The sequence below is a fragment of the Denticeps clupeoides genome, chromosome 8 (assembly GCF_900700375.1).
Source record: "Denticeps clupeoides chromosome 8, fDenClu1.1, whole genome shotgun sequence".
Classification (NCBI taxonomy): domain Eukaryota; kingdom Metazoa; phylum Chordata; class Actinopteri; order Clupeiformes; family Denticipitidae; genus Denticeps; species Denticeps clupeoides.
In genome coordinates this window covers 18,061,579-18,088,919 of record NC_041714.1, presented here as the reverse complement: position 1 = coordinate 18,088,919, position 27,341 = coordinate 18,061,579, and the positions used below count along the sequence as shown (strand labels likewise).

General features: G+C 44.1%; 1 protein-coding gene across 7 annotated transcripts; it reads left to right on the top strand.

Annotated features, from left to right (window-relative positions):
- The first annotated feature begins 26 nt into the window (after positions 1–26).
- LOC114796163 (uncharacterized) lies at positions 27–26,406 on the top strand. 7 transcript variants are annotated; one of them, XM_028990114.1, is made up of 45 exons: positions 27–157; positions 2,368–2,610; positions 3,219–3,613; positions 3,728–3,853; positions 4,884–5,081; positions 5,801–5,941; positions 6,020–6,280; positions 6,681–6,864; positions 6,943–7,112; positions 7,711–7,839; positions 8,345–8,520; positions 8,748–8,917; positions 9,080–9,304; positions 9,380–9,513; positions 9,828–10,007; positions 10,085–10,193; positions 10,342–10,537; positions 10,679–10,826; positions 10,926–11,100; positions 11,974–12,151; positions 12,231–12,357; positions 12,909–13,028; positions 13,117–13,264; positions 13,351–13,463; positions 13,558–13,711; positions 13,802–14,050; positions 14,172–14,366; positions 14,851–15,029; positions 15,200–15,380; positions 15,931–16,073; positions 17,406–17,590; positions 17,683–17,948; positions 18,221–18,419; positions 19,186–19,369; positions 19,636–19,762; positions 19,868–19,939; positions 21,353–21,529; positions 22,171–22,421; positions 22,608–22,753; positions 23,065–23,149; positions 23,288–23,399; positions 23,490–23,630; positions 25,088–25,273; positions 25,350–25,491; positions 25,596–26,406. In XM_028990114.1, exons 2-45 carry the CDS (start codon positions 2,370–2,372, stop codon positions 26,170–26,172), a joined length of 7,995 nt encoding a protein of 2,664 aa, XP_028845947.1. In that variant the 5' UTR covers positions 27–157; positions 2,368–2,369; the 3' UTR covers positions 26,173–26,406. The 7 variants fall into 7 exon arrangements, with proteins under 7 accessions (XP_028845947.1, XP_028845949.1, XP_028845946.1 ...); XM_028990116.1 differs by lacking the exon at positions 27–157 and adding an exon at positions 1,381–1,511; XM_028990113.1 differs by lacking the exon at positions 27–157 and adding an exon at positions 1,473–1,579 and having other exon boundaries at positions 9,407–9,513.
- Positions 26,407–27,341: the final 935 nt, after the last annotated feature.

The following is a 27,341-nucleotide window of genomic DNA, read 5'->3' as shown; positions in this document are numbered from 1 at the left end:
GCGCCTCAGACGTGTTCATGTGGCCGCGAAAACCACAGAGTACCGGTTTGTTGTGGCGAGTGCGGGTTTGAGCTCGGAATGGGCGCGATGGTCTCGGCTCCCTCCTCGCCGCCGCCATTCTGTTCATTTACTGACTGGTCTCGCTGATCCAGCCATGGTAAAGTTGATTTCTTTCCCTCACAAATCGACGTCGCTCCAGCAGATGTTTCAAAGCACCTCTGCTTATATGCATGGATGTCTTGCCGCTCGCACGTGTGCTGTTCGCGGCCGGTCGGCGCTGGTCTCCTGAATCCCGGCTCCTCGGCGTAGTGTCTGGACGAGGCGGGAGTGAAAGTAAACCCGTCTGTGATTAGGAAGCTGCTAGAATTTAATTTATCCGTAAGATGACACATCACACGATTACGACCTTGGATGTGCTTTTTGTAGTAAATGCAATACTATGCAATAGGCCTTAGATGCTGACACGTAATGGGATGGATGCCGGTGCGAGGTGCCAACAATCAAGGTACCGTCCCCACGCACTGCTCCCCGGGTGCCTGTCACGGCTGCCCACTGCGCACCAAGGGTGATGGTTAAAAGCAGAGGACACGTTTCACCGTGTGCTGTGCTTGCAACGACAACCACTTCACTTTCTTCAGAAGGGTTTTTGCTCTATTGCTGTATGTGCAAAGACCGCTGTCGGGTACCCCGAAACAAGGACCTTTGCTCAGGAATTTTCCTTCTGCTTTTAATCATTTCTAATACTTTGCCCACTTTTGTTTTTTTGGAAACCGTGTTTAAAGTAAAAAGAAAAAAAAAAAAACAAATCCGCATGAATCAGTATATATAAAATTTGAGGCTTGACGTGAAATACGTGCAGCGTTAATATAAGCTCAATTTCCCCAACCAACATGGGACACGGACAAAGGACGCCATGGGAAGGTGACTTGTGGAGACGTCATTCTTCATTCGTAAATTATATTACCGTCGTTATTTTATTATTAGCTTTAGACGCTACTGTAATGCTAATGTGGCTAATAGTTAAACGGCTAACGTGCCCCGGTCAGGTTAACTTTTTTTTTTTTTTTTTTTACTTTCTCGCATATGTAAATCCATACAAAATTTTAATATCTGACGTTTTTTGCCACCCCTGCCTGTGGGGGACGCTGTCCAGTGATGCTGCTATCGGACGCGTGAGCTGAAATGTTGTGTGAGTGTAAATTGTTGTCGGTGAGAAGGTCTTCTCACTACAGGGCACAGAGAGCATCTCCACCTTGGTGGAGTCGGCCTGTGCGGCACAGCCACGGCGTCGCCATGGGAACCGAGGCGGCCTACGCAGCCGTGAGTGGTTTGGTTTCCTTAGCAACAGCCTGGGCACTTTGCCAGCTCCCAGAGCAGGAATGTGAAACTTAAAGCGGTGGCACCTCCGCGGATTGCACCGAGGGCTCAGCCCGAGACCGCTTTCGGTTTCTGTTTTCCCGAAAACTCCGTCTGGCCTTCTGATTGGCTCTCACCGCGGTGGGGTGAAGCTGGTAGGACATTTAAATGCTTTCATGCTTCATTCCTTGGCACTGTGACGTGGATGTTGATGTGCTGCACAGTAAGTAAAGCAGCTGAGATTGTCTCTCTCTCTCGAGGTTTCATTGTATGGTTTTTATCTATTGAGTATTTGTATGTTGTTTCCATGCAGATTAAAGTTTGTATGTTTCGTTACAGTTATTGTGTCAGGTGGATAATATAGCCAGTAGTCCTGCTATACTGAACTAAGTGTTGACACTTATTCTTATTCAAATGACAAATTTTAATAGTATAAGAGGTATCCATTTTAATTGTCCCCATTGTTGTAGGGGCAGTGGTAACGGACCCATAATCGGAAGGTTGTGGGTTCGACTCTAAGCCTTATCAGGGCTCTTAGTTTGTATACTTGATATTCTATAGAAATCGAACGAGAATTGCTGGTGTCTTCCCATTGTAAGTCGCTTTGGATAAAAGCGTCTGCCAAATAAAGTAAAGTAAAGTAAAGTAAAGACTCCTGAACTGCCAAGGTGCCACTGAGGTGCTCACCAAGGGTGATGGTTAAAAGCATTTTGTTGTGTCACTGTGTGTTTTACAATGACAATCGCTTCACTTCCACTTCCATCTGAGCAGAAACTAATTTACCTGGTTTTGTAATCTTCAGAAGGTAGAGAAGGCTAGATCTGCATGATCTGATGTGTAATGTCTTCCTTCCGGAACTGCACAGCTCTAGGTTTTGTTTTCTCCACAGCTGAGTAATAGATGTCTGAAGGAACCTGAAAGGTCCTCTGATGGGTGTGGCACGCAGAAACGTTATGGGTTTTTACATAAGTGTCCTATGATGTTTAGTATTTTCCATATTTTCCCTGACAGACATGGCCTCAGACGCTCAAAAAGTGGTGAAGCTGGTAAAGCAGAACCCAGCCGGCATTCCATTGAATAAACTGGCAGTGTTCTTCAGTCAGAAATACAAGAAGAACCTGACTGCATCCAAGCATGGCTACCGCAACATCACCGAGTACATCAACTCCCTGGAGGAGCTGGTCACGGTGGACCAGGTGGTGTTCCATCGGTCTGAAGTGCCTGGCGCAGTATCCGCAGTGCCTCAGTGTCTGGGTAAAGTTCCTGCTTCCTCATACCAACCCGCGTTGCCAGAGCGCTACAAATATTTAATCCATAGGTAGCATTGACAAATAGTCATAAATTATGACCAATGAAATTCCTCTCTGAATGTTTGAAATCTTGTTTCCATGACAAAACGGCCTTAATAAACTTGTGGCATCAAACAAGTTCAGTAAACCACATTTATTATTAATGACTTGAAAGGCTCATTATTCAGCCACGCTTTTGAAATTTTCTCTGTTCAGCGAAATCCATTAAAAATCCCCAGCGCGATCCACTACTCCCCGGGCCGCCCCGTGGTTCTGTCACTTTACTGCCGCTTTTGGGTGGCCTATGTCCTCGGGCCACCTGACTGCTTGTGATCCACCACTGAACAGGCTCCGCCTAAAACCTGCAGGATAGTTGATCATGAGTCAGAGGGTGGGGTTGACGCTGCGCTGCAGCTTGATGTCACTTGCCGGTGCTGATATAAAGCTCCTCCTTTCATGGCACCATACTTGAGCATAATTAATATCGCTTCACGAGCAATCTGTCTGACAAAATTAGATCTTGATGATTATGATGTTGTTTGTAATGTCCTGCACGCCTCCTCTGTTACGCAGAACAACCGAGAAAGCGCAGAGGGGCATCGAACCACTGCTCCACTGAAGACTTGAGGGACGCTGCCGTGCTGCAGCTGACTGGGCCGCCGCTGCAGCTACCGCCGCCGGTGGACCCAGAGTTCCCGGCGCTGGGCGCGAAACTGAGCCGAGCAGAGGAGAGGCGGCCGAGGGGGGCGGCCGGCGGCCGCGGGCCGGTGTTCCGCGAGTCCTACCACGCCCAGCTGAGGGAGTGGCACAACAGCAACACGCGCGCTGCTGAGACTTTGGAGAACGATGAGGAGACAGGCTCGCAGAGGAGCCGGAGGAAGGTCGTGAGCGTGGAGGAGGTCAACAGTCTGGCGCAAGACGTCATCCGCTCACTGGCAACCAGTGGAGACCTTGTAACTGTCGAAAAGGTTAAACACTTCTTCCTGTTTCGCTTCACGTTGATTCACTTGTTGAATATGCGCACGACCTCATCTCAAGTCCCGGGATCTGCTTCCTTCTCTCTCTGTCTCTCTGTCTCTCAGGTTATTTCTCAGGTGTGTGCGCTTTTACAAGTTCCCTCCCTGAAGGCTTTCAGGATCACCCACCGGGACCTCCCAGCCGTGGAGAATCTTCAACGCAGCATCAAAGAGGTCAACGTATTCATAGAGGTGAGGCGTGCACCCCCTGGGCAGATGGGCAGTATTCGCTCACAACATCAAGGCTGAGAGCCCTAGTTGCTAGTTATTTCTACTTTGGAGATTAGGGACACACTACCCATCAACCCACACCTTTAATCATTTTTTATAGAACAAACGTTTAAATGGAAGAACACAGGTATCATGTTCCATTTTTCTATTTAAATCCCTCCTGCCTCTGGTGATTTGTCTTAAACCGCTCCTTTCCCCACACATCTCTTTACCCTCTTAGTCTAGCGCTCTATACCTTGTACACCCAAAAAAGTTGTTCTTGTCGGGGTCGTATTGGGTCTGGCTCGGGTTAGGCCTGTTTACAGGTCAACTGCTCATACAGAGGGATATCAGCAAACAAACGTCATCTCCTGACCCCTGTAGGGTCATATCAGGTCATATCATCATATCTTTTATCTAATTGGTAGCACATAAAATCGTCAAAGAAGAATCCTTAATAACACAGAAACAGTTTGGGCTGGGCGATATAGCAAAAAAATGTATTATGATGTCATTTGCATATCATTTGATCAATCATTTTTATCTAATTTCTTTCAAATACTACCAGAAACTTATATAGACTGATATAGTATGCCATGTTTGTCAAATGACACTTGATGCCAGCGTCAAGAGTTTGTGAGCTGGTGCATCCGTATACTTCCAAAGCTAAGCAATAAGTAAAGATGGAGGCAGACAAAGCAGGGCCGGATCAGATGATGTGGGTTTAGGGTGCCTGTTGTTTGAGCAATGCATTTGCAGTGGGTTCTTAATGGGCCTGATATTTAAATGTATATGTAGATCACAGCATTTTGGGGTGAGTCATCTGAATATGTCCTTATGTGGTAATTGCATTAAAAAAGACAAATAAAAAGTTGCCCAGCTGAACAATTGAGAACCAGTCATTGCAAAATTCATTGTGATTTTAATAATCGATTAATCGATTGATGGCCCTAGATCTGTATAAATAATGTTTTGTTATTTTGACTGTACATGTCCGTCTGTCTGTCCCTAGTGCGTAGACACTGTGTCTACGATGTGCACGTTGCACGAACTGGCCCTGGCCTTGGCTGGTCTGAAGAACAAGAAACGCTTTGAGGAGCTCTCTCTGGGTCCTCTGTGCAAGTTCCCCATCATCCACAGGCTCTTTAAAGTGGACCCCAACACCAAGGATGAGGATATACACCAGATTGAGACAGTGGACATTTTGAGGGTGCGATGTGTATATATGCTATATGCGTTGGTCACTTTGCACGTGTGAGCCTGTGCATTATAACATGTTTCTTTACTGATCAGGCATACCTAATAAATTGCCCATTTAACGTGTGTGTACACACACACACACACACACACACACACACACACACACATATATATATATATATATAATTTTTGTTTTATTTTTTTATTTACAGTACAGGTCAAAAGTTTGGACACATTTTGTCATATAACTGAAAACAAGTTTTATATTCTAGTTTCTTTGCTCTGATTGCTGCTTTGCACACTCTTGGCATTCTCTCGATGAGCTTCAAGAGGTCGTCACCTGAAATGGTTCTCCAACAGTCTTGAAGGAGTTCCCAGAGGTGTTTAGCACTTGTTGGCCCCTTTGCCTTCACGCTGCGGTCCAGCTCACCCCAAACCATCTCGACTGGGTTCACGTCTGGTGACTGTGGAGGTCAGGTCTCCACTTTTTGTTAAGTACATAACTCCACGTGTTCATTCGTAGTTTTGATGCCTTCAGTGAGAATCTACCAATGTAAACGGTCATGAAAATAAAGAAAACACATTGAATGAGAAGGTGTGTACAAACTTTTGGCCTGTACTGTGTGTGTGTGTGTGTGTGTGTGTGTGTGTGTGTGTGTGTGTGTGTGTGTGTGTGTATATATTAACATTTGAGTTAATTTCTTGCTGTTCCCTCTCTGTGCTTTTTAGAGTCTGAGAGAGTTTAGGAAAAAGCAGACCAAGCAGATGGTGGACCTGGCTGAGTTCATGCAGTTCCTTGCTGATCAGCACAACTGTGAATCTCCTTATGAGCTGGGAATTCGAATACAGAGTGTTGCTCTGGCCATCTCAGTAAGTTGCTATCTGAATCCTGTCTGTCAGAACACTAAATCAGTTTTTTCAAGGTGTAAAGTCTGTTTCCTCCAATAGACTTTGAAGAAGGTAACCAATGAGATGTATGACAACATGGATCACGCCAAGAACATCCTACAGAAAGATGTGGAGGAGGAGGTACAGGCACAGTTATGGAAAATTAAGAAGAAACTGATGGACCCAGCTCAGGGCCCGCCAATCTTCTCGCCCTGTGGCAGCACTGAGCTCCGCTTTAAATACGCCAACATGAGTGCTGCTGACGCTGTGATCGAGGTTCTCACCAACTCTGAGGGCATGCTCAACACCAAAATGACCAAGGTGAGAACCTTGCGGTTGTTTTAGACAAACTGCTGTCTGTCCTGTCACATTTAATGCTTGTGAGATGATGATGATGGTAACAATGGCAACACAAGGGTTTTACATGTTCTATAAGATATGTATTGCTTTGTAATTGATTGGGGGGCAAACGTTATTTATGCATTTTGTGCATAACCCAGATAATTATTTTTAAATTATTTTTCATTTGATTCCAGAAACTGCTGATATTTAGAGCTCTGCTTATAGCCCTTGTTTAAACACACATTTTTTTAAGCACATCTGACTAGAAAAAGTCAGATTTAGAACAGCAGGATCATGATCTGTTTTTTCACAGTGATGTTCTAAATTGTACTGTATTTACTGATCACCTGTATGTGACTGTCTGGTCTGGTCATTACAGCGAGTGCAGGATTTCCTTAACCACGTTGCCAAGGATCGCCCGACCAGGTCCCTCTTCCAGATGGCTATCTGCTGTGGCTCCCTGGAGCCCTCCCGGGACCTCAACCCAAAGGAGAAACCGCAAAAATCTGCTTCTGAGAAGAAGCATGAGGAGAGTGCTGCTGCAAACGTGGTACCTCCCAGTGGTGAGTGACGCTGGTCCGATGTTAGAATCCTGTTACCTTTGCCTGCCATTTCCCAACACGCGTGTCTATGCTTTGCAGTGGCTGCAGTGGAGCAGTACCTGCTGAAGTGCGTGTCCACGGTTAACGGACCGCTGACACTCGCCTCCCTGTCCAAACTGGAGAAGAAGGTGACCGAGCACTTCTCCTTCAGAGACTTCAACCAGCTGGGGCAGAACACTTTCCTGGATTTCCTGGTTAAGCAGACACTGGTACGTACTTCCTCATGCATTAACCACCGTAGAGTCCTCGGGAAGACATGGCACCAGGACACCCTTTGGGGGTGGGAGGTTAGGTAGGTGGACTTACAGGGATGGCCAGACCAGCACTGTATTTGAATTCCAAGGGGATCCACAGTTTGAAGTTTTGATATGGCCCCAAAATTCTCCTGATCTCAATTCAATGAAGTATCAAATGGATGTGCTGGACAAAACTAGTCTGACCCATGGAGGCATCTGAAGCTTATATTGTTTGAAGGAGCTGCTATGGATGATGTGGTGCCAGTTATCATAGCATACCTTCAGGGCTAGTCTAGTGGCATCCATGCCAGTAGTGTCTAGTGACAAAATGGCGACCTACCCAAAGTCTTGTAGGTGTTCGGCTCCTCCAGTGTCCCGAACTGTCCTGGTGATCAAGGTATTGTCCCCACACACTGCTCTCCGGGCGCCTTTCATGGCACCTTACTGCTCACTAAGGTGATGGGTTTAAAAGTATTTCACTTTATTTAGTGTTATCTGCCTGGCTGTCTGTTTTAATTCTGCATTTAGCTACCATAATATAATAAATCTGCTTTCTGTGTCCTGTATTCAGATTCTGCAACAGGTTGCGGGTGGCTCAATCATGTTGAATTGTCCGGATTCTCGACCCTGCGGATTCAGACCCAGCAAACAGGATGTATTTGAGTTCATCAGACAGTGTGGGGAGGAAAACTCCAGCAAAGTGAGTTTTATTTTGTCATCATTCTGTTAAAGGTCCCCTATTATGAAAAAACTTGTATAGGTCTCTCTCCGAAATTCACCCTTGGTGCAGAATTACAGCAACTTTGATCCAATCCCACAATGAGATTTCCCCAGGACACATTGTTTTGGTGGCTGTAGCTTGTCAACACCTACCACAATGTTTGGCACAGACAGGAAAAAATACATTTGTGATCATTTTTACATCCAATGACCAAGTAACTGCAATGCTTCGCACGTTTTGAGACTGTCAGTAGAGTGAGGGGGGTGCGGAGTCTCTGGGTGGTCAAAGCATGACCAAAGCACTCTTTATCCAGATCGCCATTTCTAGCTGCTGCAGGACCACAGGCTAGGGGAACTCTTAATAATGTTAAATAATCTCTCATAGTGAAATCCATTAATTTCATTCTGTGGAATTATACTGCAAACGTGTGGTTCCTTTTTCCCCCCAGTATTATTTTATTTCTGGTTTTCTGGTTCCTGTGTAGCTGGACTTCACTGAATGTGCTCTGCGGAATCACTTTGCCGTTGGAGACAGCAAGGACCTGGGGTACGGGCCACTTAAGACCCTGGTGGAGCTTGTACAGCGCCAGAGACAGCTTGGTGACCCGGTTGGTCCATGCCTGTTGCACTATGAAGCTCCACTGCTCCCTGCACACTCAGGGTAAGATTCACATCTCTGTTTGTAGAGAAGGTTTAGGAGGAGACTTGAGTCCTTGCCTTTACTTAAAATGCAAATTCACTCTTGACAAAAAAATAATTCTGTACTTTGCATTCAGCATAATATGGCAGGAGTTAATTATTTTGTCCAGCTAGTTAGTATCATTTATAGTTTAGTATCATTTCGCTAATGGAAGTAAAATGCCACTGTGTCACCCTGTATTTCTGCAGGCACGAGGTGAGCGAGCTGGTGGGCAGGCTGGGGGAGGTCAGCCGTGAGCAGGCCGTGTTCAGTCTGCTGTCCACACCCCTGCTGGAAGATCTCGGCAGCTGGAGCCTTTGGGAGCTGGTGTTCCAGCCCAGCCATGGGTCCCTCAAAGACTTCATCCACAGTCACTGTGGTGAGCCAGGCCTGTTTTTACCTCTTTGATGCAAATGTACCAGCACAGGTCTGACTTGTCTTTATTGATATGGCATTGACAAATATTAATTCTATAGGTAATAATTTGGGCATTTGACGTTCATCTGCATTGGTTGTAAATGGTGGTTTTCTTCCTGTTTAGGCCACACTGACCTGCTGGCTCTGGAAGTTGCCCCAGGGGTAATCTTGAGAGCCACTTCCTGCACAAGTGACTCACTCTTCTCAGAGGCAGCACAGATATTGGACCCCATCGGCACCGCGGGCCACCTGGTGTCCATTGTAATGTCACATGGCGTGCAGAATGCCCCCATCCCACTTCTTGCTAACCATATGAAGAGCTCTCTAGCCGCTGCAGTGGCTCAGCAAGGTAAGAGAAGCTGCTGCACTGATAGTTCCCTCTAATGACTGATGAACTCTGGTACTTCCTGTTTTCCTGGTTTAGTCTCGCCCAATGCGGTTTATTTTCCAGCCATATGTGGTGAATCTGAGGAGAAATCTTATGGAAGAATCGCCAGTTTCATTCTTGAGTGCATCTTTCGAATCCCCACAAGAATCTGCAAAGCTCTTCTGCAGCAGGTATACAACACACACACACATATACTGTTTTTATCTGTTCTTATTACTATATTAGTCGTAACTTTCATTTGACAAGATAAAGGGTTTCAATAAGCATTTTTCTCTCAAACTGTGACATTGAAAATATCAGTATAAATGTATACCAAAATGTAAACTTTTCTCCTTCTGGAGGAATTAAGGATTTAAGTTTTTTGTTCATTTTGCTGGGAATTCACAGAGGAACATCATGCATATTTCTGCTGTCCCTTTTTGTAATTATAAGATTTCCATTGTAACCCTGAGAATGTTTTTTTTTTTTTTTTTTTTCCCCCCAGGTATTCCTAGAGCCCCTCTCCAAGGTTGTGGGCCAGTCGATGTCAAGAAAGGTTCTCCTGAACATGGCCGGTACACGTTACCTCAATAAGCTCCACCAGATGGGTGTTCTCCTAGGCATAACAGAGTGGACCCAGAGCTTTCAGACTAACCTTAGATCTCCTGAGACCCCCTTCACCAAGGTTAGTGTACCCTTAAGAAGTGAAAATTCACCCAGTGCTATTGAATTAATGACTAATGGACTCTTGGGTTTTTGCAGCATCTAAATTCCCTGGCTAGAAGGACCTTTGAGCACAGAGTTTGCGAAAGTGGAGACACCTCAGAGGAAGAGGTCCAGATCTCCAGTTCAACTTCCAGCAGAGAGGAAGGTCCGTCTGAAAATACCTACCAAGACCACTCATACATCTAGCTATTACTTGGTTAATCCTTTTGTAATCGCTGCTCTCAAAATGTCTATTTCTTGTGAAAGTGATCCCAAGATGTAAGTACAATTCTGTTTCTTTTAATATGATCTAGAAGACGTTGGTGACGGTCATGAAAAGGGGCTGTTTGAGACATCATCAGATGAGAGTGAGGAGCTGAGTGACAGTCCTATAACTCTGGATACAAACACCACAGTGCTGACTGGAGAGCTGGACAAAGTTGGAGACGCCACAGAGGAGCAGTGTGAATCAAGAGAACATTCACACAAGGCAGTTGTCGATGACATCAGGTTTATACGTTTTCACAAATCTTCTCTGTTTTCTTCCTTAGTATAAACTGTACGACTCCCAAGGATGAACTTCATAAGTTAATGTAACTGTAAAAATGACAGATTCTCATAAACTCATCTCTTTTTTTTTTTTTCCTTTAGGAAGAGCGAGTTTGGCATTGGAGTGGAGCTGAATGAAGAAGGCCAGAACCTAATGAAGGTTCACCAGGACCGTTTGGGTCGAAGCTTGGAACGTCTCTCTACTGAGCTGTACAGCAAGGACACACACTTTGTCCTGGAGCTCATTCAGGTGAGAGTCTTTAGCCTCGTCCAGCAAGACCAGCAGCAGGAGATGCTTGAGAACCTGTGCTGTGTTCTTGATATATTCTGTCACGTTTAACATGTGCAGAATGCAGATGACAACAGCTACTCTGAGGATGGAGCACAGCCCTCCTTGGCATTTGTGATTGAGAAAGACTGCGTCACCATTCTCAACAACGAGCACGGCTTTGAGGAGAAGAACATTCGAGCGATATGTGATGTGGGCCGGAGCACCAAGGGAAAACACAAATATGGCTACATAGGTACCTATTCTAGTTGGGTGGAGGTGAAGTGAATTGTTAGACCTGAGTCAGAATCAGAATATCTTTATTGTCATTGTAACAAGTACAACAAAATTAGGTGCAGTCTCTGAAATATGATACAAAATATAAAATGTAAACTTTTACAATGGCCAAACCCGCAGTGGCGTGTAAGGAACGGACTCGCAATCGGAAGGTTGCACTTTCTAATCCTGAACCGCGGAGCTGCCGCTAAGGTCACTGAGATCAAAGTACTGTTTTTTTTTCCTCGTTGGACTGAGACACACACACATACACACACTCTACTCTACAGCAGTATTTGCACTATTGCAGCAGTAATTTTATTGCTTACGTTGAATTCATTTAGCTGGTTTTAATGCTGTCTGTCTATCTGTCAAGTCTTCTTTGTTGTCTACATGTTTTGTTTGCCTTAAAAGTGAGTAAAGTGAAGTGATTGACACTTGTGACACCCAGCAGGTGCACACAGTGAAATTTGTCCTCTGCATTTAACCCACCACCTTGAGTGAGCAGTGGGCAGCCATGACAGGCGCCCGGGGAGCAGTGTTGTGGGGACAGTGCTTTGCTCAGTGGCACCTTGGCGGATTGGGATTCGAACCGGCAACCTTATGATTACGGGACCACTTCCTTAACCGCTTGGCCTAAATGTTACTCCTGCGCTGCCTGAGTCCCACGTTTTTGCATTTTATGTAACCCGGTTTGTCTGTATCACGTTGTCAGTATGTAACTTTGTTTAAATGTCACATTGTAGTGTCTGGTTCTGGAGAAACTTTGTTTTGTTTCACTACATACTGTCTAACCTGTATGTAAAGTAGCTTAAGTGACAATAAAGCTCAACTTCAACTTGAACTCTTACAGGGCAGAAAGGTATCGGCTTTAAATCTGTCTTCAAAGTGACCGACCGCCCTGAGATACACTCCAGTGGCTACCACATATGCTTTGACAAGACCAGCGGACCCATGGGATACATCCTTCCTCACTGGGTCGATGAGGAGAGGCCGTTGACTGCTGAAGCCACTGAGATCGTTGAGCAAAGGTCAGACGCCGGTACTGGGCCTCGACATGAGGATGTTGTTGCATGTTTCAGCTAACAAGCATCTTCTTGCACCTAATAGATGGACCACAAAGATCCTGCTGCCTCTCCGACCGGAGAACCAACAAACAAGGAATCTGTTTCGCGATGTTCACCCATCTCTTCTGCTCTTCCTCCATCGGCTGCGCTCCATCACTATCTTCAACCAGGTAGCCAGTAGTCCAGCTGTAGTGCAGACGGATTCACTATGAGCCCAATTCTGAGCCTGTTGGTTCTGTTTAAATTATATATTTAGCTTTCCTTGCATAACACCATGAACGTGTATGGCACAATACAATTCTGTAAAGGAAACTTCGCTTTTAAGGTTAGCTGTGAGGCCAGGCAACTAGTCTCAGTGGGCTTTGACAGACACCCCCGACACTTGACCTTTCTGCACACAAGGAAAAACTCCACTAAAAAAACGAGAGAGAAAGGAAGGAACTTTGGGAAGGAGCGATACAGAGTGATACTTCCAAGGTAGAGTGAGCCTGCAATTGGCATCAGTGCACAGTGTAGTGTAGAGCATCTGTCCACGTTTGGATGTCCTGGACCATGCAGTGTAGAGTATTCAAGCGTGGCTGTACTGTATGTCAATCAAGTGCCAAATGCTACAGGGAGGATGGATGATTGGGTGACAGCTTTTTTTTTTTAATGACACGTCGATTGGGTAGATCTGGGCACCCCTGCTCTACGTGCTTCATCACCTTTTTAAAAATCTCAGGTGGAGAAGCGTGTGGTGTCGATGACGAGGAAAGACCTGAGCGACAACATTCTGGAAGTGCATCACACTGATGGCGTCCAACGCTGGCTCGTAGTCAAGAGCATCCTCTACCCCAAGATGGTGACCTGTAGCATTCTGTAGCCGGTTACTGGTTGCCGATTTCTTCTGCTGAAGCCCTTCTGAACGTAACTGTTTCTGTTTCCTGTAGATTAAGGCAGATGTGGAGTCCACAGAGCTGGCTCTTGCTTTCTGTCTGAGCGAGAGCGTGGACAGCAGCTCCTGGCTTCAGCCTCAGCAGCAGAATGTCTTCGCCTTCCTGCCCCTCCGCAGCTTTGGCTTCCGCTTCATAATCCAAGGTCCGAATTTATATCCTCGATTATATGATGTGGTTATATTCAGTCAATGAACAGAAGAAAAAAGGGCTGTTTTCTTCTTTATCTAGGCGACTTTGACATCCCATCTTCAAGAGAGGATGTTGATAGAGACAGTTCTTGGAACCAGTGGCTTCGTTCCAACTTGCCTCAGCTCTTCATGAATGCGCTGGATATCTTCAGCGTAAGAACATCTCAGCGGTCCGCTTTGTTGATGACCACCAAAATAAAATCCTGTTCTCATCCTACTGTCCTTTCTTTTCTTTTCTTTTTTTCAGAGTCATCCAGAGTTCAGTGGGCTGAAAGGCCTCTGTTACTTTCTGCAGTTTGTTCCTCTACCTGACGAGATTCAAGACTTTTTCAAGCCCGTCGCCAGCCAGATTCTCCAGCTACTCAGAGGCAGGCCATGCCTGCCTGCCAAAGAAGACAAAGGTGAGAATGGAATCAAACCATTAAAGATCTTAGGCTCGTAGGATTGTGATTCAGTAACCCAGGAGCATCTTCCGCAATGTCTATTAAAAGATGGCACAGTGACATTGAAGCAAGCTTCCCAGCTGGCTGTCTGTCAGGACCCTCTGATCCTGGATGTGATTGGAACAGAGGAACTGAACCGCCACCTGAGCCTGTCATACCTGCACCCCACCCTGCAGTCTCACCTGTCCCAGTCCCTCCTGTCCACGCTGGGCGTACATCGGCTTACAGCAGCAGAGGTTGTCATGGTGACACGCTCCATGGTGAAGGAGTTGATCCCAAATGGCACACCCCTGACAGGTAGAACCACTCTCAACACTGAACACACTATCATCATTAGACAATGATGATAGACAATTTTTTTTTTTTGGAACTTTGATGTCTGTGTTAAGGGTGATTTTGGTTTTTCTTTCGTTTTCAGACTCTCAGATGGTCCAGCTGGCCAGGCTGCTTCTGTGTAATTTCCGTGCTGAGGAGCTTCAGTACAACCTGAATGACGATACCCTGCAGGAGCTCCGGGGAATTCCCATGATCCCACTTGCGGATGGACGCCTGGTGGCACTATCAGGAGGAGGCGTCTTCTTCCCCATCAGCGAATCAGGCGACACCCCAGCAGGTAACTGTGGAATCACACAGCCCCACCCAATCCTGTGCCAAACATCCACCAGTCTACACCAGTGTCCCAGAATTCAAGCAGTTTATCTTGATAGAGACACACAGAGCACTGAAATTCACATGAATTGCAATTTATTCATAATGGTCTTAAATTTAAATTAAAATGTGTAAGTGGAGCGAAATCTATCTAGTTGGGCAGTGGTGGCCTAGTGGGTAAGGAAGTGGCCTTGTAACTGGAAGGTTGCATGTCTCGAACCGCCATGGTGCAACTGAGGTCCCCCTTGATCAAGGTACTGTCCCCACACACTGCTCCCCGGGCACGTTTCAAGGCTTCCCACTGCTTACTGAATGCAGAGCATGCATTTTGTTGTGTGTCACTGTGTGCTTTCATATAAAAAATTCCATTCCTTTTCAAAACAAAGGTCAAGTAGTTGCAGGAATTCTAAAAGTCAAAACTGAAAAGCCCCTTTGCTGTCCCGACCCAGGACTGAATGCTCTCTACCGGGACCTGAGCTGCGTGGCACCGCGGCTGCTGAAGTGTCTGGACGAGTTGGGCAACTCTCAAGTGCGCGAGCTGCTGCGCCGCCTGCAGGTTCATGAGCTGGAGCCGCAGCAGGTTCTGCAGGAGCATGTGATGCCCATGCTGAGAAGTGGGGCCTGGAAGGTAAACCCACCACAGGGGAACTTGGGCTTACTATGTCCCCACTGTCCCTTTCTTTTATGATACTTTTTTTTTTAATATTTACACAAATTGTGATCAATAAAGGCATAAATGATGTTCAGTAAGGGCATTTTGTCAATGTAATTGCATCTGCTGGAACCGCTTCCTTTCAGACCAAACCAGATGATGTGGTCATCAGCTGCCTGCTGTTCATCAAGCAACATGGCCAGCAGCAGGACTTCCAGAACATGTCCATCCCAGTGCTGACCGACCAGGGCTTTGTGTGCCCCAGCGAGAGTCCGGTGCATTTTTCTAAAGAGTACGGCAACGTGGACCTGCCCAATGTTCTCCCTGGTAAACGCCACACACCTGCACTGCCGTAAACTTGCAGCGTCCTTAGTTAGGGGTCGGGAGTAGCCTAGCAGGTAACACACTCACCTATGAACCACTTACTACCGTTATAACTACTGATTGTAAGTCGCTCTGGATAAGGGCGTCTGATAAACGCAGTAAATGTAACATACAGTACAGGACACACCTCCTCATTCAATGTGTTTTCTTAATTATAACTCCACGTGTGTTCATTCGTAGTTTTGATGCCTTCAGTGAGAATCTACCTATGTAAATGGTCATGAAAGTAAAGAAAACACATTGAATGAGAAGGTGTGTCCAAACATTTGGCCTGTACTGTATATGTACATTTAACACACTGTAAGGAGGTTTTGGGTGGTCTGTATCACATTATGAACTATAATTCTGTAGAATGAATGATGATAGCAAATTTTTTCTTGGTGCCTTTAGCTTGAGCAGGTTCGCATATTTCGATCAAATCCAGTCTGTTCATTGTTCAGCTGGAATTATGTGCTTTTCTAATTTTGTTCTCCCTCTGATTCTCTTCTCTCAGGGGTGGACTGGGTTCTGCTGCATCCCTGCTACCTGCTAGCTGATGGTGATACGGACGGGTGGAGGAAGCTGCTCGGCGCCCTGGGGGTCCACAGCCTCCTCACTGTCCGGAAGGAGACTCGCTCGCTCACCGTTAAGGAGCTGGTATGGAAGCTAGTTGAACGGTCCACATTTGAAAGATGAGACAAGTCCAGGCGTTAGAGAACATGAAACACAGATACAGTAGTTCTACTGATAACAGCAACATAACAAATTAATGAGTAATAATGTTTTTTTTTTCTCCACAGTATATTTTCAGTGTTACTCAGACCTCAGCACGTTTTTTCATTTAAAGTTGTCATACTGTTATCTGCGTATGATAAGAACAGTTGAGGTCAGGGACTTTATAGAACCTTTAGGGCCAAGTAGCTCATGGCCCTGATTAGCCACCGCCTGGCCACCCCCCACCAGGGCTGTTAGTTTGATCAGTTTGTTCAATTAGAGCCACGCTTCAAAAGCTGACTCCTCTTGGAGTAAGTAAACCATTGTTTGCAATATCTGGTGTTTAATAATTTGCATATGTTGCTTTAAGTTGTTAAGATAAGATTCCTCTAAGACCCACCGGCAACTTAAATGCTGTGAACAAATCGAATGCTGGATGACAAGCAATTTCCTGCAGCTTATTTCTGTTACAAAATGGATCGCTCCTCTCTCTGCTTTTATTAGGAACAGTGTTTTTAAACTGCGTATTATTGCCAAAATGATGCATAACCTCTCCTTCACAGATCTAGATAAAGTAATTTCATGCTTTCTAACCTGATTATCCTCTCAGTTAGATTATTGCAATGGCTTATATGCAGGTCTAAATAAGTCCTCAATTGCCCACCTGCAAAAATGCGGCAGCAAGGGTCTTAACCAGAAAAGAGATGATATTAAATCAGTTTTAGTGGCACCTGCACTGGCTACCAGTAGATTTTAGAAATACGTTTAAAAAAACAGCTGAAAGCATAAATTTACACACTTTTAAAAAATCTTTTTTATTCATTATTGTTTTATTTTTATTATTACTAATTTAAATATATTTATTTGTTTATCTTTTGTTTTTTGCAACCTTTTATTTCTAACATTTAAGTTTTTTACTTTTGATGTTAACTATTGTCCTCACCCATTGCTTTTATTCAGTGTATTATTACTATGTACAGTTCTGTTTTTGAAACTGTGCTTTATAAATAAATAAATGTATTATTATTAAGTAAGTTGTGTAGAATTAGCATAGTGCCACTAAGTTAGGGTGACCAGGTCTCGTCTTTTCCCCGAACGTGTCCAGCCCATCTGTACATGTGGAATCTTGGGTAGCAAGTACAATCTTCACTAACCCCCCGACCCCTAACCCCCACAACTACAATATTCACTATCTGTCTAGACATGTCCTTTTCAGTCAGACACGCCCCTGCCTACAGTCTCATGCTGTCTCTCTCCTCCCATCCTCTCTGCAAGTCGTCCAGCCTGTGGGCAGCGGAGAGTCAGTTCTGGCCCAAGCCTGCCGACGGGAACGTTGTTATCGAGGATTACTGCTGTGAAGAGTTCCGTGTCCTGGCCACCACTGACCGACTGAGCGCCCAGTCCTTGCTGCAGCAGAGACGGAAACTGCTGGTGCTGCTGGCGGAGAACTGGCACTCCGGGTAACCCCATCCCCCCATCCCCCCTGTACCGCCTCCTAACGCACACCTTGTCAAACGGTGTCAGTTTTGCTCACTGGCTTCTTCTATGGCAGGGAGAAGTACTCACAATTCAAGAGTGCTCAAGTGCGAGATGGTGACGGCCATTTCCTCAGGGAAACACTGTCTTCCTTCCAGCTCCACCTAAGACAACTTCCGTGGGTCCCAACCTTCCGTGTTCAGCATAAGGGCGTTGAGGCCACTGGCTTCAAATGCCCCGGGACCACATACCTCTACTCTGAGCAGCTGCACAGCCTCCTGGGAGCTCACGTCGACTACATCGATACCAACATCACCCCCAGCGAGTTCCTCTCAGATGTTGGTATGTATATCCGATGTGCGATGTTCTTGTACAGCAAGAGTCTTAGGGGTTTATTGTTAAAATGAGGCGTAGTTATTACTCTTAATGTCTTCAGGGTAGTACAGTTAATATCCTCACATGCTGTGTGTTTGTTGTGTTGATGGCGGATTCATATTAGGAATATATTTGCCTCCTGTGCCAGTCACAAAGCCATTATGAGGAGGTATTGAATGTGAAAAGTAGAAACTACCCAAGGTCTAAATGAAATTTTATGCTCTTGCCCGTGATGTTAGGTGTGAGGCACATGGTGACTGTGGATATGGTGGTGGACTTGGTGAAAAAGTGGAGTGCTGATGGGGGCGAGGCGGGCTCGTTCTGCAGCACCGTTCAGCACATCCACAGCGTCTACTCCTACCTGCTCAGGAACTGCAGCAGTGTGCAGCTCTGGGATCTGTTCCGCCACACTCCAGCAGTCTTCGTGGAGCATGAGAGGTGAGCACAATCAAAGACGGCAACGGTCGACTTTGTCACATAATTAATGAATTAGTTAGTTAGTTAATGTTTATGCCATTAGCACACTCTATCCAGAGTGGCGTACTTCACTGCGTACTTCATGTGCCTGTTCCAAACAGGCACATTTGTTTTCAAGTTCAGGTGCAGTGCATTGGGAGCTTCCAGTTGGGGGTGTTGACATTAATCTTATTATCAATGCATGGCGATGCGGACGTGGACGAACATAATCAGTTCTATCATAATGACATAGCTTTGTGATTTTCTGGCAGCAGTATAAAAATTTTAAAGTAGTTAGTGAATGTGACTGGTATTTTGGCCTTGTTCACACGGACATTTTTTTTTGTTGTTTTTTTAAGATGTGTTCAAATGCCGTTTTATTGGCAATTGCTTGTCGCTTTTTAACATTCGTTGGGATTTTGCCAGAATTTGAAGGTAAGAAAACATAGCATGCAGTGTTTGATGCCATCCGAATGTGCAGCCAGTCGAACACAGTAGGCGTTCAGTCCACGCTCATCCTTCACCGCGCCAGAGAATGTCCGTGTGAATGAGGCATTAACTCTCCTCTCACTGACATATTTGAAAACACAATGTGAAGTAATGTAGAAAAAATTATGAGATGCCTTTTTCATTTATCTTTAATCAAGGCATTGATCATCGGAATCTAATCGAATCATGAGACCAGTGAAGGTTCACTGGCCAGTTTTGTTGAGCTGTTTGACTTTTTTTTTTTTTTTTTTTTTCCCAGAATGAATGATGACTGGTGTTCAGGGAAATTTTACCACCTGAAAGACGTGTGCTGGGCTGAACCAACCCGGATGTTCCAGAGGTACAAGGAGCTTTTACGAACGCTCAACAGTGGACTGCAGGAGCCAAGAATTCTGGCAACTTTCTACAGCGTCTCACCAGAAATAAAGGAGTTGTTCCTAAGGGTGAGTAACAGGAAGTCAGATTGGGTCGGACTTGGACGTTATCCATTCTTTTCTCAAGTCTGGGAAAACAAAACTCAAATTCTTTTATTGTGTGCACAACTGAAAATTTGCATACCAATTCAAGTTATGTTTCAGATTACATTGTGATTGTCTTTTTGGATTTATTTCTATTTATTTCTGTCAGTAGATCAGTTTTTGTTGTGTACCTTGATCAGTTTCTGGAGTAGAAAATGTCCAGTAAAAACATTTATTTACCTCATATTTAGCAGCTGAAGGTGGAGCCGGACCCTTCCATGAAACAGTATGTTGACCTGCTGGAACTCATCTGTGACTCTGACCCTCAGGCCTCCAGTGCTGTTCTTCAGGATGTCTCCGTCATTTATGCCAAGCTGGGTGGGTATTCCTGTTCATCAGGTGTAGGGTCTGACAGGCTTGAGAATTCTCGGCTTTTAGTCATAAATTGCAAATTTTTAAATAACCTGTGTGCTTCATCTCCAGCTGATAAATGCAGGGTGCATGGTGAAGATCTGTCTGTAACGTGTAATCCTGCCTTCTCTGCATCTCTTAAAAGTAAGAATAGCATCATATTTTAAAATACTTATTTCTTTGGGTAATTGTGTATATCTATTTTTTTTAATTCATTATTAATATTTACAATTGTAAATATTGTTACAATTGTTTTTGCGCTTCAAAATGTGTAAATTGTTATTTAGTTCAAAGTGCTTTTGTGTAGACTAGCGGTTCTCATTACAAACACAGCGATGTGCATATTAGTATACATTTCAGGGTCACCTAGTAGATGTTAGGGGTGAATGGCTTTTGTACATAATATTGTTCCCCCACCCCCATGTTTATTGAATTGTTTATATGTTCATAAGCTAAACAAATATTAATACATCGACATAATGGCTGTCTGGTTACTTTTATAAGTTGGAATGTCAAATCATTAAATTACCTTTTTTACGCTTAATAGGGTGATCACACATTTTATTTGAAAAATCGTAAGGTTAGATATAGATTTCCTCAAAGAGACACACTTACATAACTCTGATCACCTTAAGGGAGGTTGGGTAGGTCAGGCATAACACTCTAATCTAAATCATAAATGTAGGGGAACCGCTATTCTTATTAAAAAAAGCACTCAGTTTATTGCCTCAACAGTAGAGGCTGATTGATAAGTTATCGCAATGGGTAAACTGTTTAATACCCCGGTAATCTTAGACCATACATACGCTCCAAACTGGGATAACCGGATCTTTTTTACAGAAATATTCCTGCAGCTCTCTTATTTAGTAGATCTCTGGACAGGACTCAGAGCGGCGCTGTGCTCAGATCAGGCAGCCACTGTGACTACCAGCACTAATTTTTCTGCCACCGCCAGAAAATCACCAAGAAACGTCATTATGATATAATCTATTATGTTCTGTACTGCTTCGATGCAGAATCATCCACGTTTGCATCACGATGCATTGATTATCTGAATAATTTGAACATTCCTATTATTTAGTCAATAATAATCTTAACATTGGTGGTGATATGAACTGTTGGCTCCAACTCTTGATCCAACTCTTATTAGCTAATGTCTGAGTACATATGGCATGGGGATATTTGGCAGTTCAGAAATCCTTCATCTAGAGATTATTCATTCCTTTCCCCTACTCATATGACATTTACTTATAGATCACTTTTTAGTCGATCGTAAACTCATTCCTCTAGTTAATGCATGTAACTATCAGACCATAGTCATTCCAGATCATGCACACCTGTCCATACATGTCCATACATATTCCTACACCCCATTTCATGGGGTAGTAGTAGCCTAGTGGGTAACACATAGTAAGGGTTGTTATTTCCTCCTCTCCCAAGATTCAGATAATTAGAAAGCAGTTTTTTCATTTCTGTAAATCCTGAAGGTATGTTTGATGTCATATGATTGACATTAGTGAACTGACCTTGGACTGAATTCATTTCTTGTTTGAGCAGGTATGGTGTCTGGAAAGAGAGTTTTTCCCACAAAGCACAATGGCTGGGTGACACTGGAACGCAGGCCGCTGATACCAGATAACAAAAGTTATGAGAAGATCTTCCAGACTTGTAGGGATTTGTGTTTGCTCAACCTCCCCCCTGCTCAGACAAACCAGGGCAGGAATCCCTCGCAAGGTAGGTAGAACCTGGCGAAGTTAAAAATAGTCTTGTTTTAGTCACCAACGTTTTTGATTAAATATCTTGATCAACAAACCTTTATGACAATACAAAACAAGAAGATAAGAAGAGGAGAAGTGATTGTCATTGTTAAAGCACACCACACGGTGACACCAAAATGTGCCCTCTGCTTTTAACCCATCACCTTTGGTGAGCAGCTATGAAAGGTGCCCGGGGAAGCAGTGTGTGGGGACTGTGCTTTGCTCAGTGGTGGTTCAGGATTTGAACCGGCAACCTTCTGATTACGAGTCTGTTTTCTTACTCGCTAGGCCACCACTGCTTGCCACAAATACTGGTCTACAAAGAAAAATAAGACTCTTTATTGACTAAAATGGGAAGTTATTTCCTCTCATTTGATCGCATTATAATTATGCAGTATTCTGTTTCCCATGTATTCTTCAGTCTATAAGGTAAAAAAGAATTCTTTTTGTCTGAATATGTACTATATTGACTGGGTTAAAAAAAAGATACTAAAATACAACTTTCATTAACTAAAACTAGACTAAAATGTAATGTGTTTTCATTGACTAAACTTTAAAAATAGACTTAAAAAAAAACAACTACAGTTGATTCAGTGCTTGCTGTTGCTCTGGCATTAGGTAAAGCGTTCCGGGAGGAGGATCGAGGCCTGTTTTTGGAGATCTGCGGGCTGAAGAAACTCTCTCAGTGCATCACCACTGAAGCCCAGACCGTCAGCTACAGGCCCTGCCCAGCCCTGCAGGCTCTGGTCAGGGAGGTGATTCCTTACATCCAGAGCTTCTTGTTCCACCAAGAGGAATTTGCTGAGCTGTACAGCGACCTACTAGAGAGCAACATCGGGCAGAAAATCAAGACTCTCACTTTTGGTCAGGTAAGCTCACAAGATCAGAAAAATATATCCAGTTGTGTGTGGCAAATGCAGACAGTTTTATGAATGAGTAAGAAGTTTCACCACCCTCTGGATGAATGAGTTGTTTAATGGAATATGTGTGTGTGTGTGTGTGTGTGTGTGTGTGTGTGTGTGTGTGTGTGTGTGTGTGTGTGTGTGTGTGAACAGGTAGGGGAGCTGTACCTTCATTACACCCTGACCTTGCCTGATGGAGTAGAAATATTTCAGCGGGAGGACATCATATGCCTCCTTAAAGACAAGAGGGAGCTTTACATCCAGAAAGATCACCTTAACACCAAACTGGAACTTTGCGGGTACTGCCTCAATGTTTTTAGTAAAGATTTTAAAAGAGTATAGACCAATCAGGAGAAATCCCTTGTTGTGATTTGAGCATTAACAGTCAATAATAGATAATAATTATTCACATTGCAAAAAACAAAGCAAACACTGATACCAAATACATTTAACAAAGTGTTATGTAATATCTGCTAATATATCGTATTTCTATGATTGCATATTATGATAATGTGTGTATTATTGTAGCATTTGTATAGAAATACAGTGTAAAGGTTGTTATGACTGCTGGGCAATGGTTACAGATCTCTGTGTCTGGTTGATGACGCAGGGAACTGGTGAAGCTCTTCAGCCCTGAGGGAAGTCTGCGGAAGGATCTGGAGCACTTCCTGGAGGGTCTCCTGGTCTCCACACAGGTATGTGATGCTGCACATGTCTGTCTGGAGACACCTTCACCACTAAAAGCAGATGACGTGAATTTGACACTATTGAATTTAAACTATTGCTTGTGTAGATGTGTATTTGTCATATAGTCTATTTCGCTTTTAATTCAGGATGAATGTGCTCTGAAGCGATATTTGAACAAGAAAGGCATCAAAGATCTGCCAGATGAGGAGGAGCGCTGGGAAGTGCCAATGCCTCTGCTTCCGAAACCGGAACTTACAGGTGGGTTATGGCATGTTCTACCATGCTACCCAAGTGCCACACCCAAACTGAGTGTTGGAACAGCTTTCTAACTCTTTTACTTCCATTTAGCAGTGCAGACCACAGTGCACAGCGCTCACCAAGGGGAAGACCAAGAAGTGGGGCGGAGAGTGGAGCAGGATGGGCACGAAACTTTACAGTGCTGGCCACCCAAGTCATCCCTTCACCAGTCTGGAGGCTCATCTCACACTGGTACGAAGCAAGAACACCAGTCAACAGAAACATTTTATTACTTCTATTCGCTTTCTTTTATTAGATTTAATCAGAGTGGTTGCATAAAATGTATGTATGTATATTTTATATCATTTAATTATGTAGTATATCTGAACGCTCTCTGGCATGCAAATTTCTCACTCTAAATGTGATGCCGTTCATCTGTTTCTCCCCCCACTTTTTTTTTTTACATTTATTTTAAATCCAAATTCTTTTCTTTTTATGTGAATCACGTCAGCATCCTTGTATTGTTTCAAAATCTGAGAAAAATTAGATTTATTATTGTGGACATTACAATTTGTTTCTGTGTTATGCAAATGATGTGGGACAGTTTTGCGGCATTCTCCTACCAATACATTTACATTTATGGCATTTTATCAGACGGCCTTATATTCAGATCAGTTTTAGGATCTGACTCCCCTGAGTCGTCCAGTAAACTGGTCTGGGTCAATATTTCTGGACCGAGGATGCACTGACTCTGGTTAGTAGTGCTAATCGTCTGTGAGCAGATTTAGATGGTGCAAAGAAACTAAGTTATGCAATTTTCATGGTAGCAACTGATGTTTTAACGATTATAAGATATATTTCTATGACCGAGTTTACAATTTAAACATGCTGTCGTTAGGACTCAAAGATTTTGGTTCAGTGGAGACCTGAGATTTGTAACTCCTGAGTTATTTATCTCTGAGCATGCTCTTTGCTGACAAGTTAGGCCTTATCAGGGCTCTTAGTTCAATATTCTATAGAAATCGAACAAGAATTGCTGGTGTCTTCCTCCTGTAAGTCACTAACAATAGTGACAGGGACAGTCCCCCATGGAGATACTCAGGGTTAAGTGTCTTGCTCAGGGACACAATGGTAGTAAGTGGGATTTGAACCTGGAACTTTGTGCTCTTCTGGTTCATAGTTACCCACTCTGCTACTACCATTCTTTACACAAATAGGCGAGCAAGAGAATTTTCCAGGTCTTTTCCAGGTGGTTTTTTGAAATACAGAATAAATACACATGGAAAGTTATGGAAAAGTCATTGAAACCTTGCCCCTCATTCAAATTGCTGCTTGTTGAAAATGGGACACTGATTTCATATGACAGTTCAACAAACAAGTTAATAATGTTAAGTCACGTACATTTTTGATGAAATAATGACTGTTTTGGTCTATTTTTGCAGCGAAAATACATCACAAATTTGCCATTTTTTTGCCATCCTGTAACCTACTTGCCATCCTGTAACCCCAGCGGTTGCGAACCACTGCCTTAGAGTAATTGAGAAGTCGTGGAAATTCTATTTGAAAAATGTGTAAGAACCCTGATAGTAACAGGCATGTTTTGCATACATTATACCGGATGTGTCAGAAGTTGCAGGATGCTAGTTGTCTTATCTTCTACCTAACCTTCATGCTGTGATGAAGTCATGTTGTCATGTGGCGTGCTGCAGCTAAGGCCGTGGACGCGGTGGTGAAGATGTGGCCTCCACCGGTTGACCCCAACTACGTGCCAGAGAAGAGCTACAGCAGCAACAGCAACAGCCACCGTCAGCTCTCATCTCCACAGGTGGAGGAGGAGATGCCGGCACCGACCCAGGTGGACTTTGCAGCCAGCCACAACCCGCCACAGTGCACAGGTATCTATAACGTACCCAGATCTACCTTTATCACGGAAGATGTGAGATGTGAAGATACAAGATGTGTATCTTCCAGGTAAAGCTGTGGGAAACTCTGCTGAACCTCCTCATCAAGAGCAAAGAGGCGGCTGTGAAGATCAAGAAGAGCGAAGACAGAGCACACAACACCCAGTAGAACCAGAGAAGCAGCAGACGGCATCGTCAGAACCCACACACCAGTGAGAATCGCCTTCTGCACAATCCCAGCCATGAAAATGAAGAATTCATGTGAGTGGTTTGTGGAGCTGCTGTGTTTAATGTGTTTTTTTTTGTTTTGTTTAAGGAGTCCAAAGCCTGACGCTCCAGTCGTGGTGTGCAGCCAGTTTCAGGGGGAGGGTTGTGGTTATCGCCCACTCAGAGCCTTGGACAATGCGGTGTGGACCCATCCACAAACCGGTGAGTTCCTGGAGGACCTGGACCTCAAGTGCTCCCTGCCCCAAAACGTGGCCTTCACAGAAGACCACACCGACGCCGTCCGCATTGGAGAGTGGGGTGAGCAGCTGGTCCACTCCTTTCTCTGCCACTGGAAGGAAGATGGGTCCCCTGGACCCACCGACGTCACCTGGTACAACCAGAACGGCGAGAGCGGGAAGCCATTTGACTTCAAGGTCACATTCAACGAGCCTCACTCTCCAGGTTCCAACGAGATCTTTGTGGAGGTGAAGACCACAGTCAAGCAAGACAGAAAGTTCATCCACCTCTCTGCCAATGAGCTGGACTTCGCTCTGAAGGTCAGGGACAAGTACCATCTGTACCGAGTTTATGGCGCTGGCGACTCCCAAAACGTCCGACTCTGCCGCATCAAGAACTTGGCACAGCAACTACATTCCAAAACTGTGGAGATGTTTTTATTAGTGTGAGTTTTTTTTCTTTAGTGTGTCTTTTTATATATTGATTGTAAATCTATTTTACTGTTTTTATTGTTTTATCTTTTTAATAATTTTATCTGTCCATTCCTAAATGCGTTTTATCTGAGGCTGTAATTTTGTGAAATGCTTCATTGCACTATTTGAATTCTAATAGTCCTTGACTACATTTCTTATTATGAAGTTGCATTGACTGTACTATGTGGTCACAATAAAGTCAGAGTGCACACAAAATGCAAAAAAGTGGCCTTGCAGTGACTCGCCGAAAACTCGACAAGAACTTAACACTTACTCAACACAGCCGGAGCCCAGCTGAAAACTGTTTAGTGAGAGCTTTTATTTTTTATCAGATGCCTAGCAAACTGGCACAAAGTAGTCAGCCGCAGAAGACTAAGGTAGACTAGGCAGTATGTATATTGGGTAACACACTCGCCTGTGAACCAGAAGACCCAGGTTCAAATCTCACTTACTGCCATTGTTTCCCTGAGCAAGACACTTAACCCTAAGTTGCTCCTAGGGGGGGGACTGTCCCTGTAACTACTGATTGTAAGTCGCTCTGGATAAGGGCATCTGATAAATGCTGTAAATGTAAGACTCCCGTCCAGATCATTTTAGATTGCACGGTGGCTCTGGCTAAAGGGACCTCTGCCGAGCAAAGTCCTAATATGCCAGCAAAAGGCATCCACTGACTGGTGGAAGTAGGCTTGTCAAGATACTGAAATTTCCATCTTGATACCGATACTAATGATTGTACTCGACACTATTTCCAATACTACAGGAGGGAGAAGAAACCAAACAGAAACTTTTATATCTATATTTTATTTTATTTATTATATAGATCTAATTAATTTTTAATAGTCAGAACTATATTATATATATATTGGTTTTTGAAGTGTAAAGGACCAAATTGTTATCCACATTTTGTGTGCGATCACATTTTCCTGCTGCTGACCCCATCATACCAGCAGAAAAATGCCACCACACAAATAATAAAAGTCTGGTCTGAAGGTGCTGTCACGGGTCTGCTGTCACTATCTAACATGAAAGATGTTCTGTTCACTTTTAACCTTAATGCTTCCTCTGCTGATGATACTGATTTGAATTGTGTTTAAAAGTCACATTAGGAATTATGCTACACTATAAACACAGAGTAGTCAGACCCC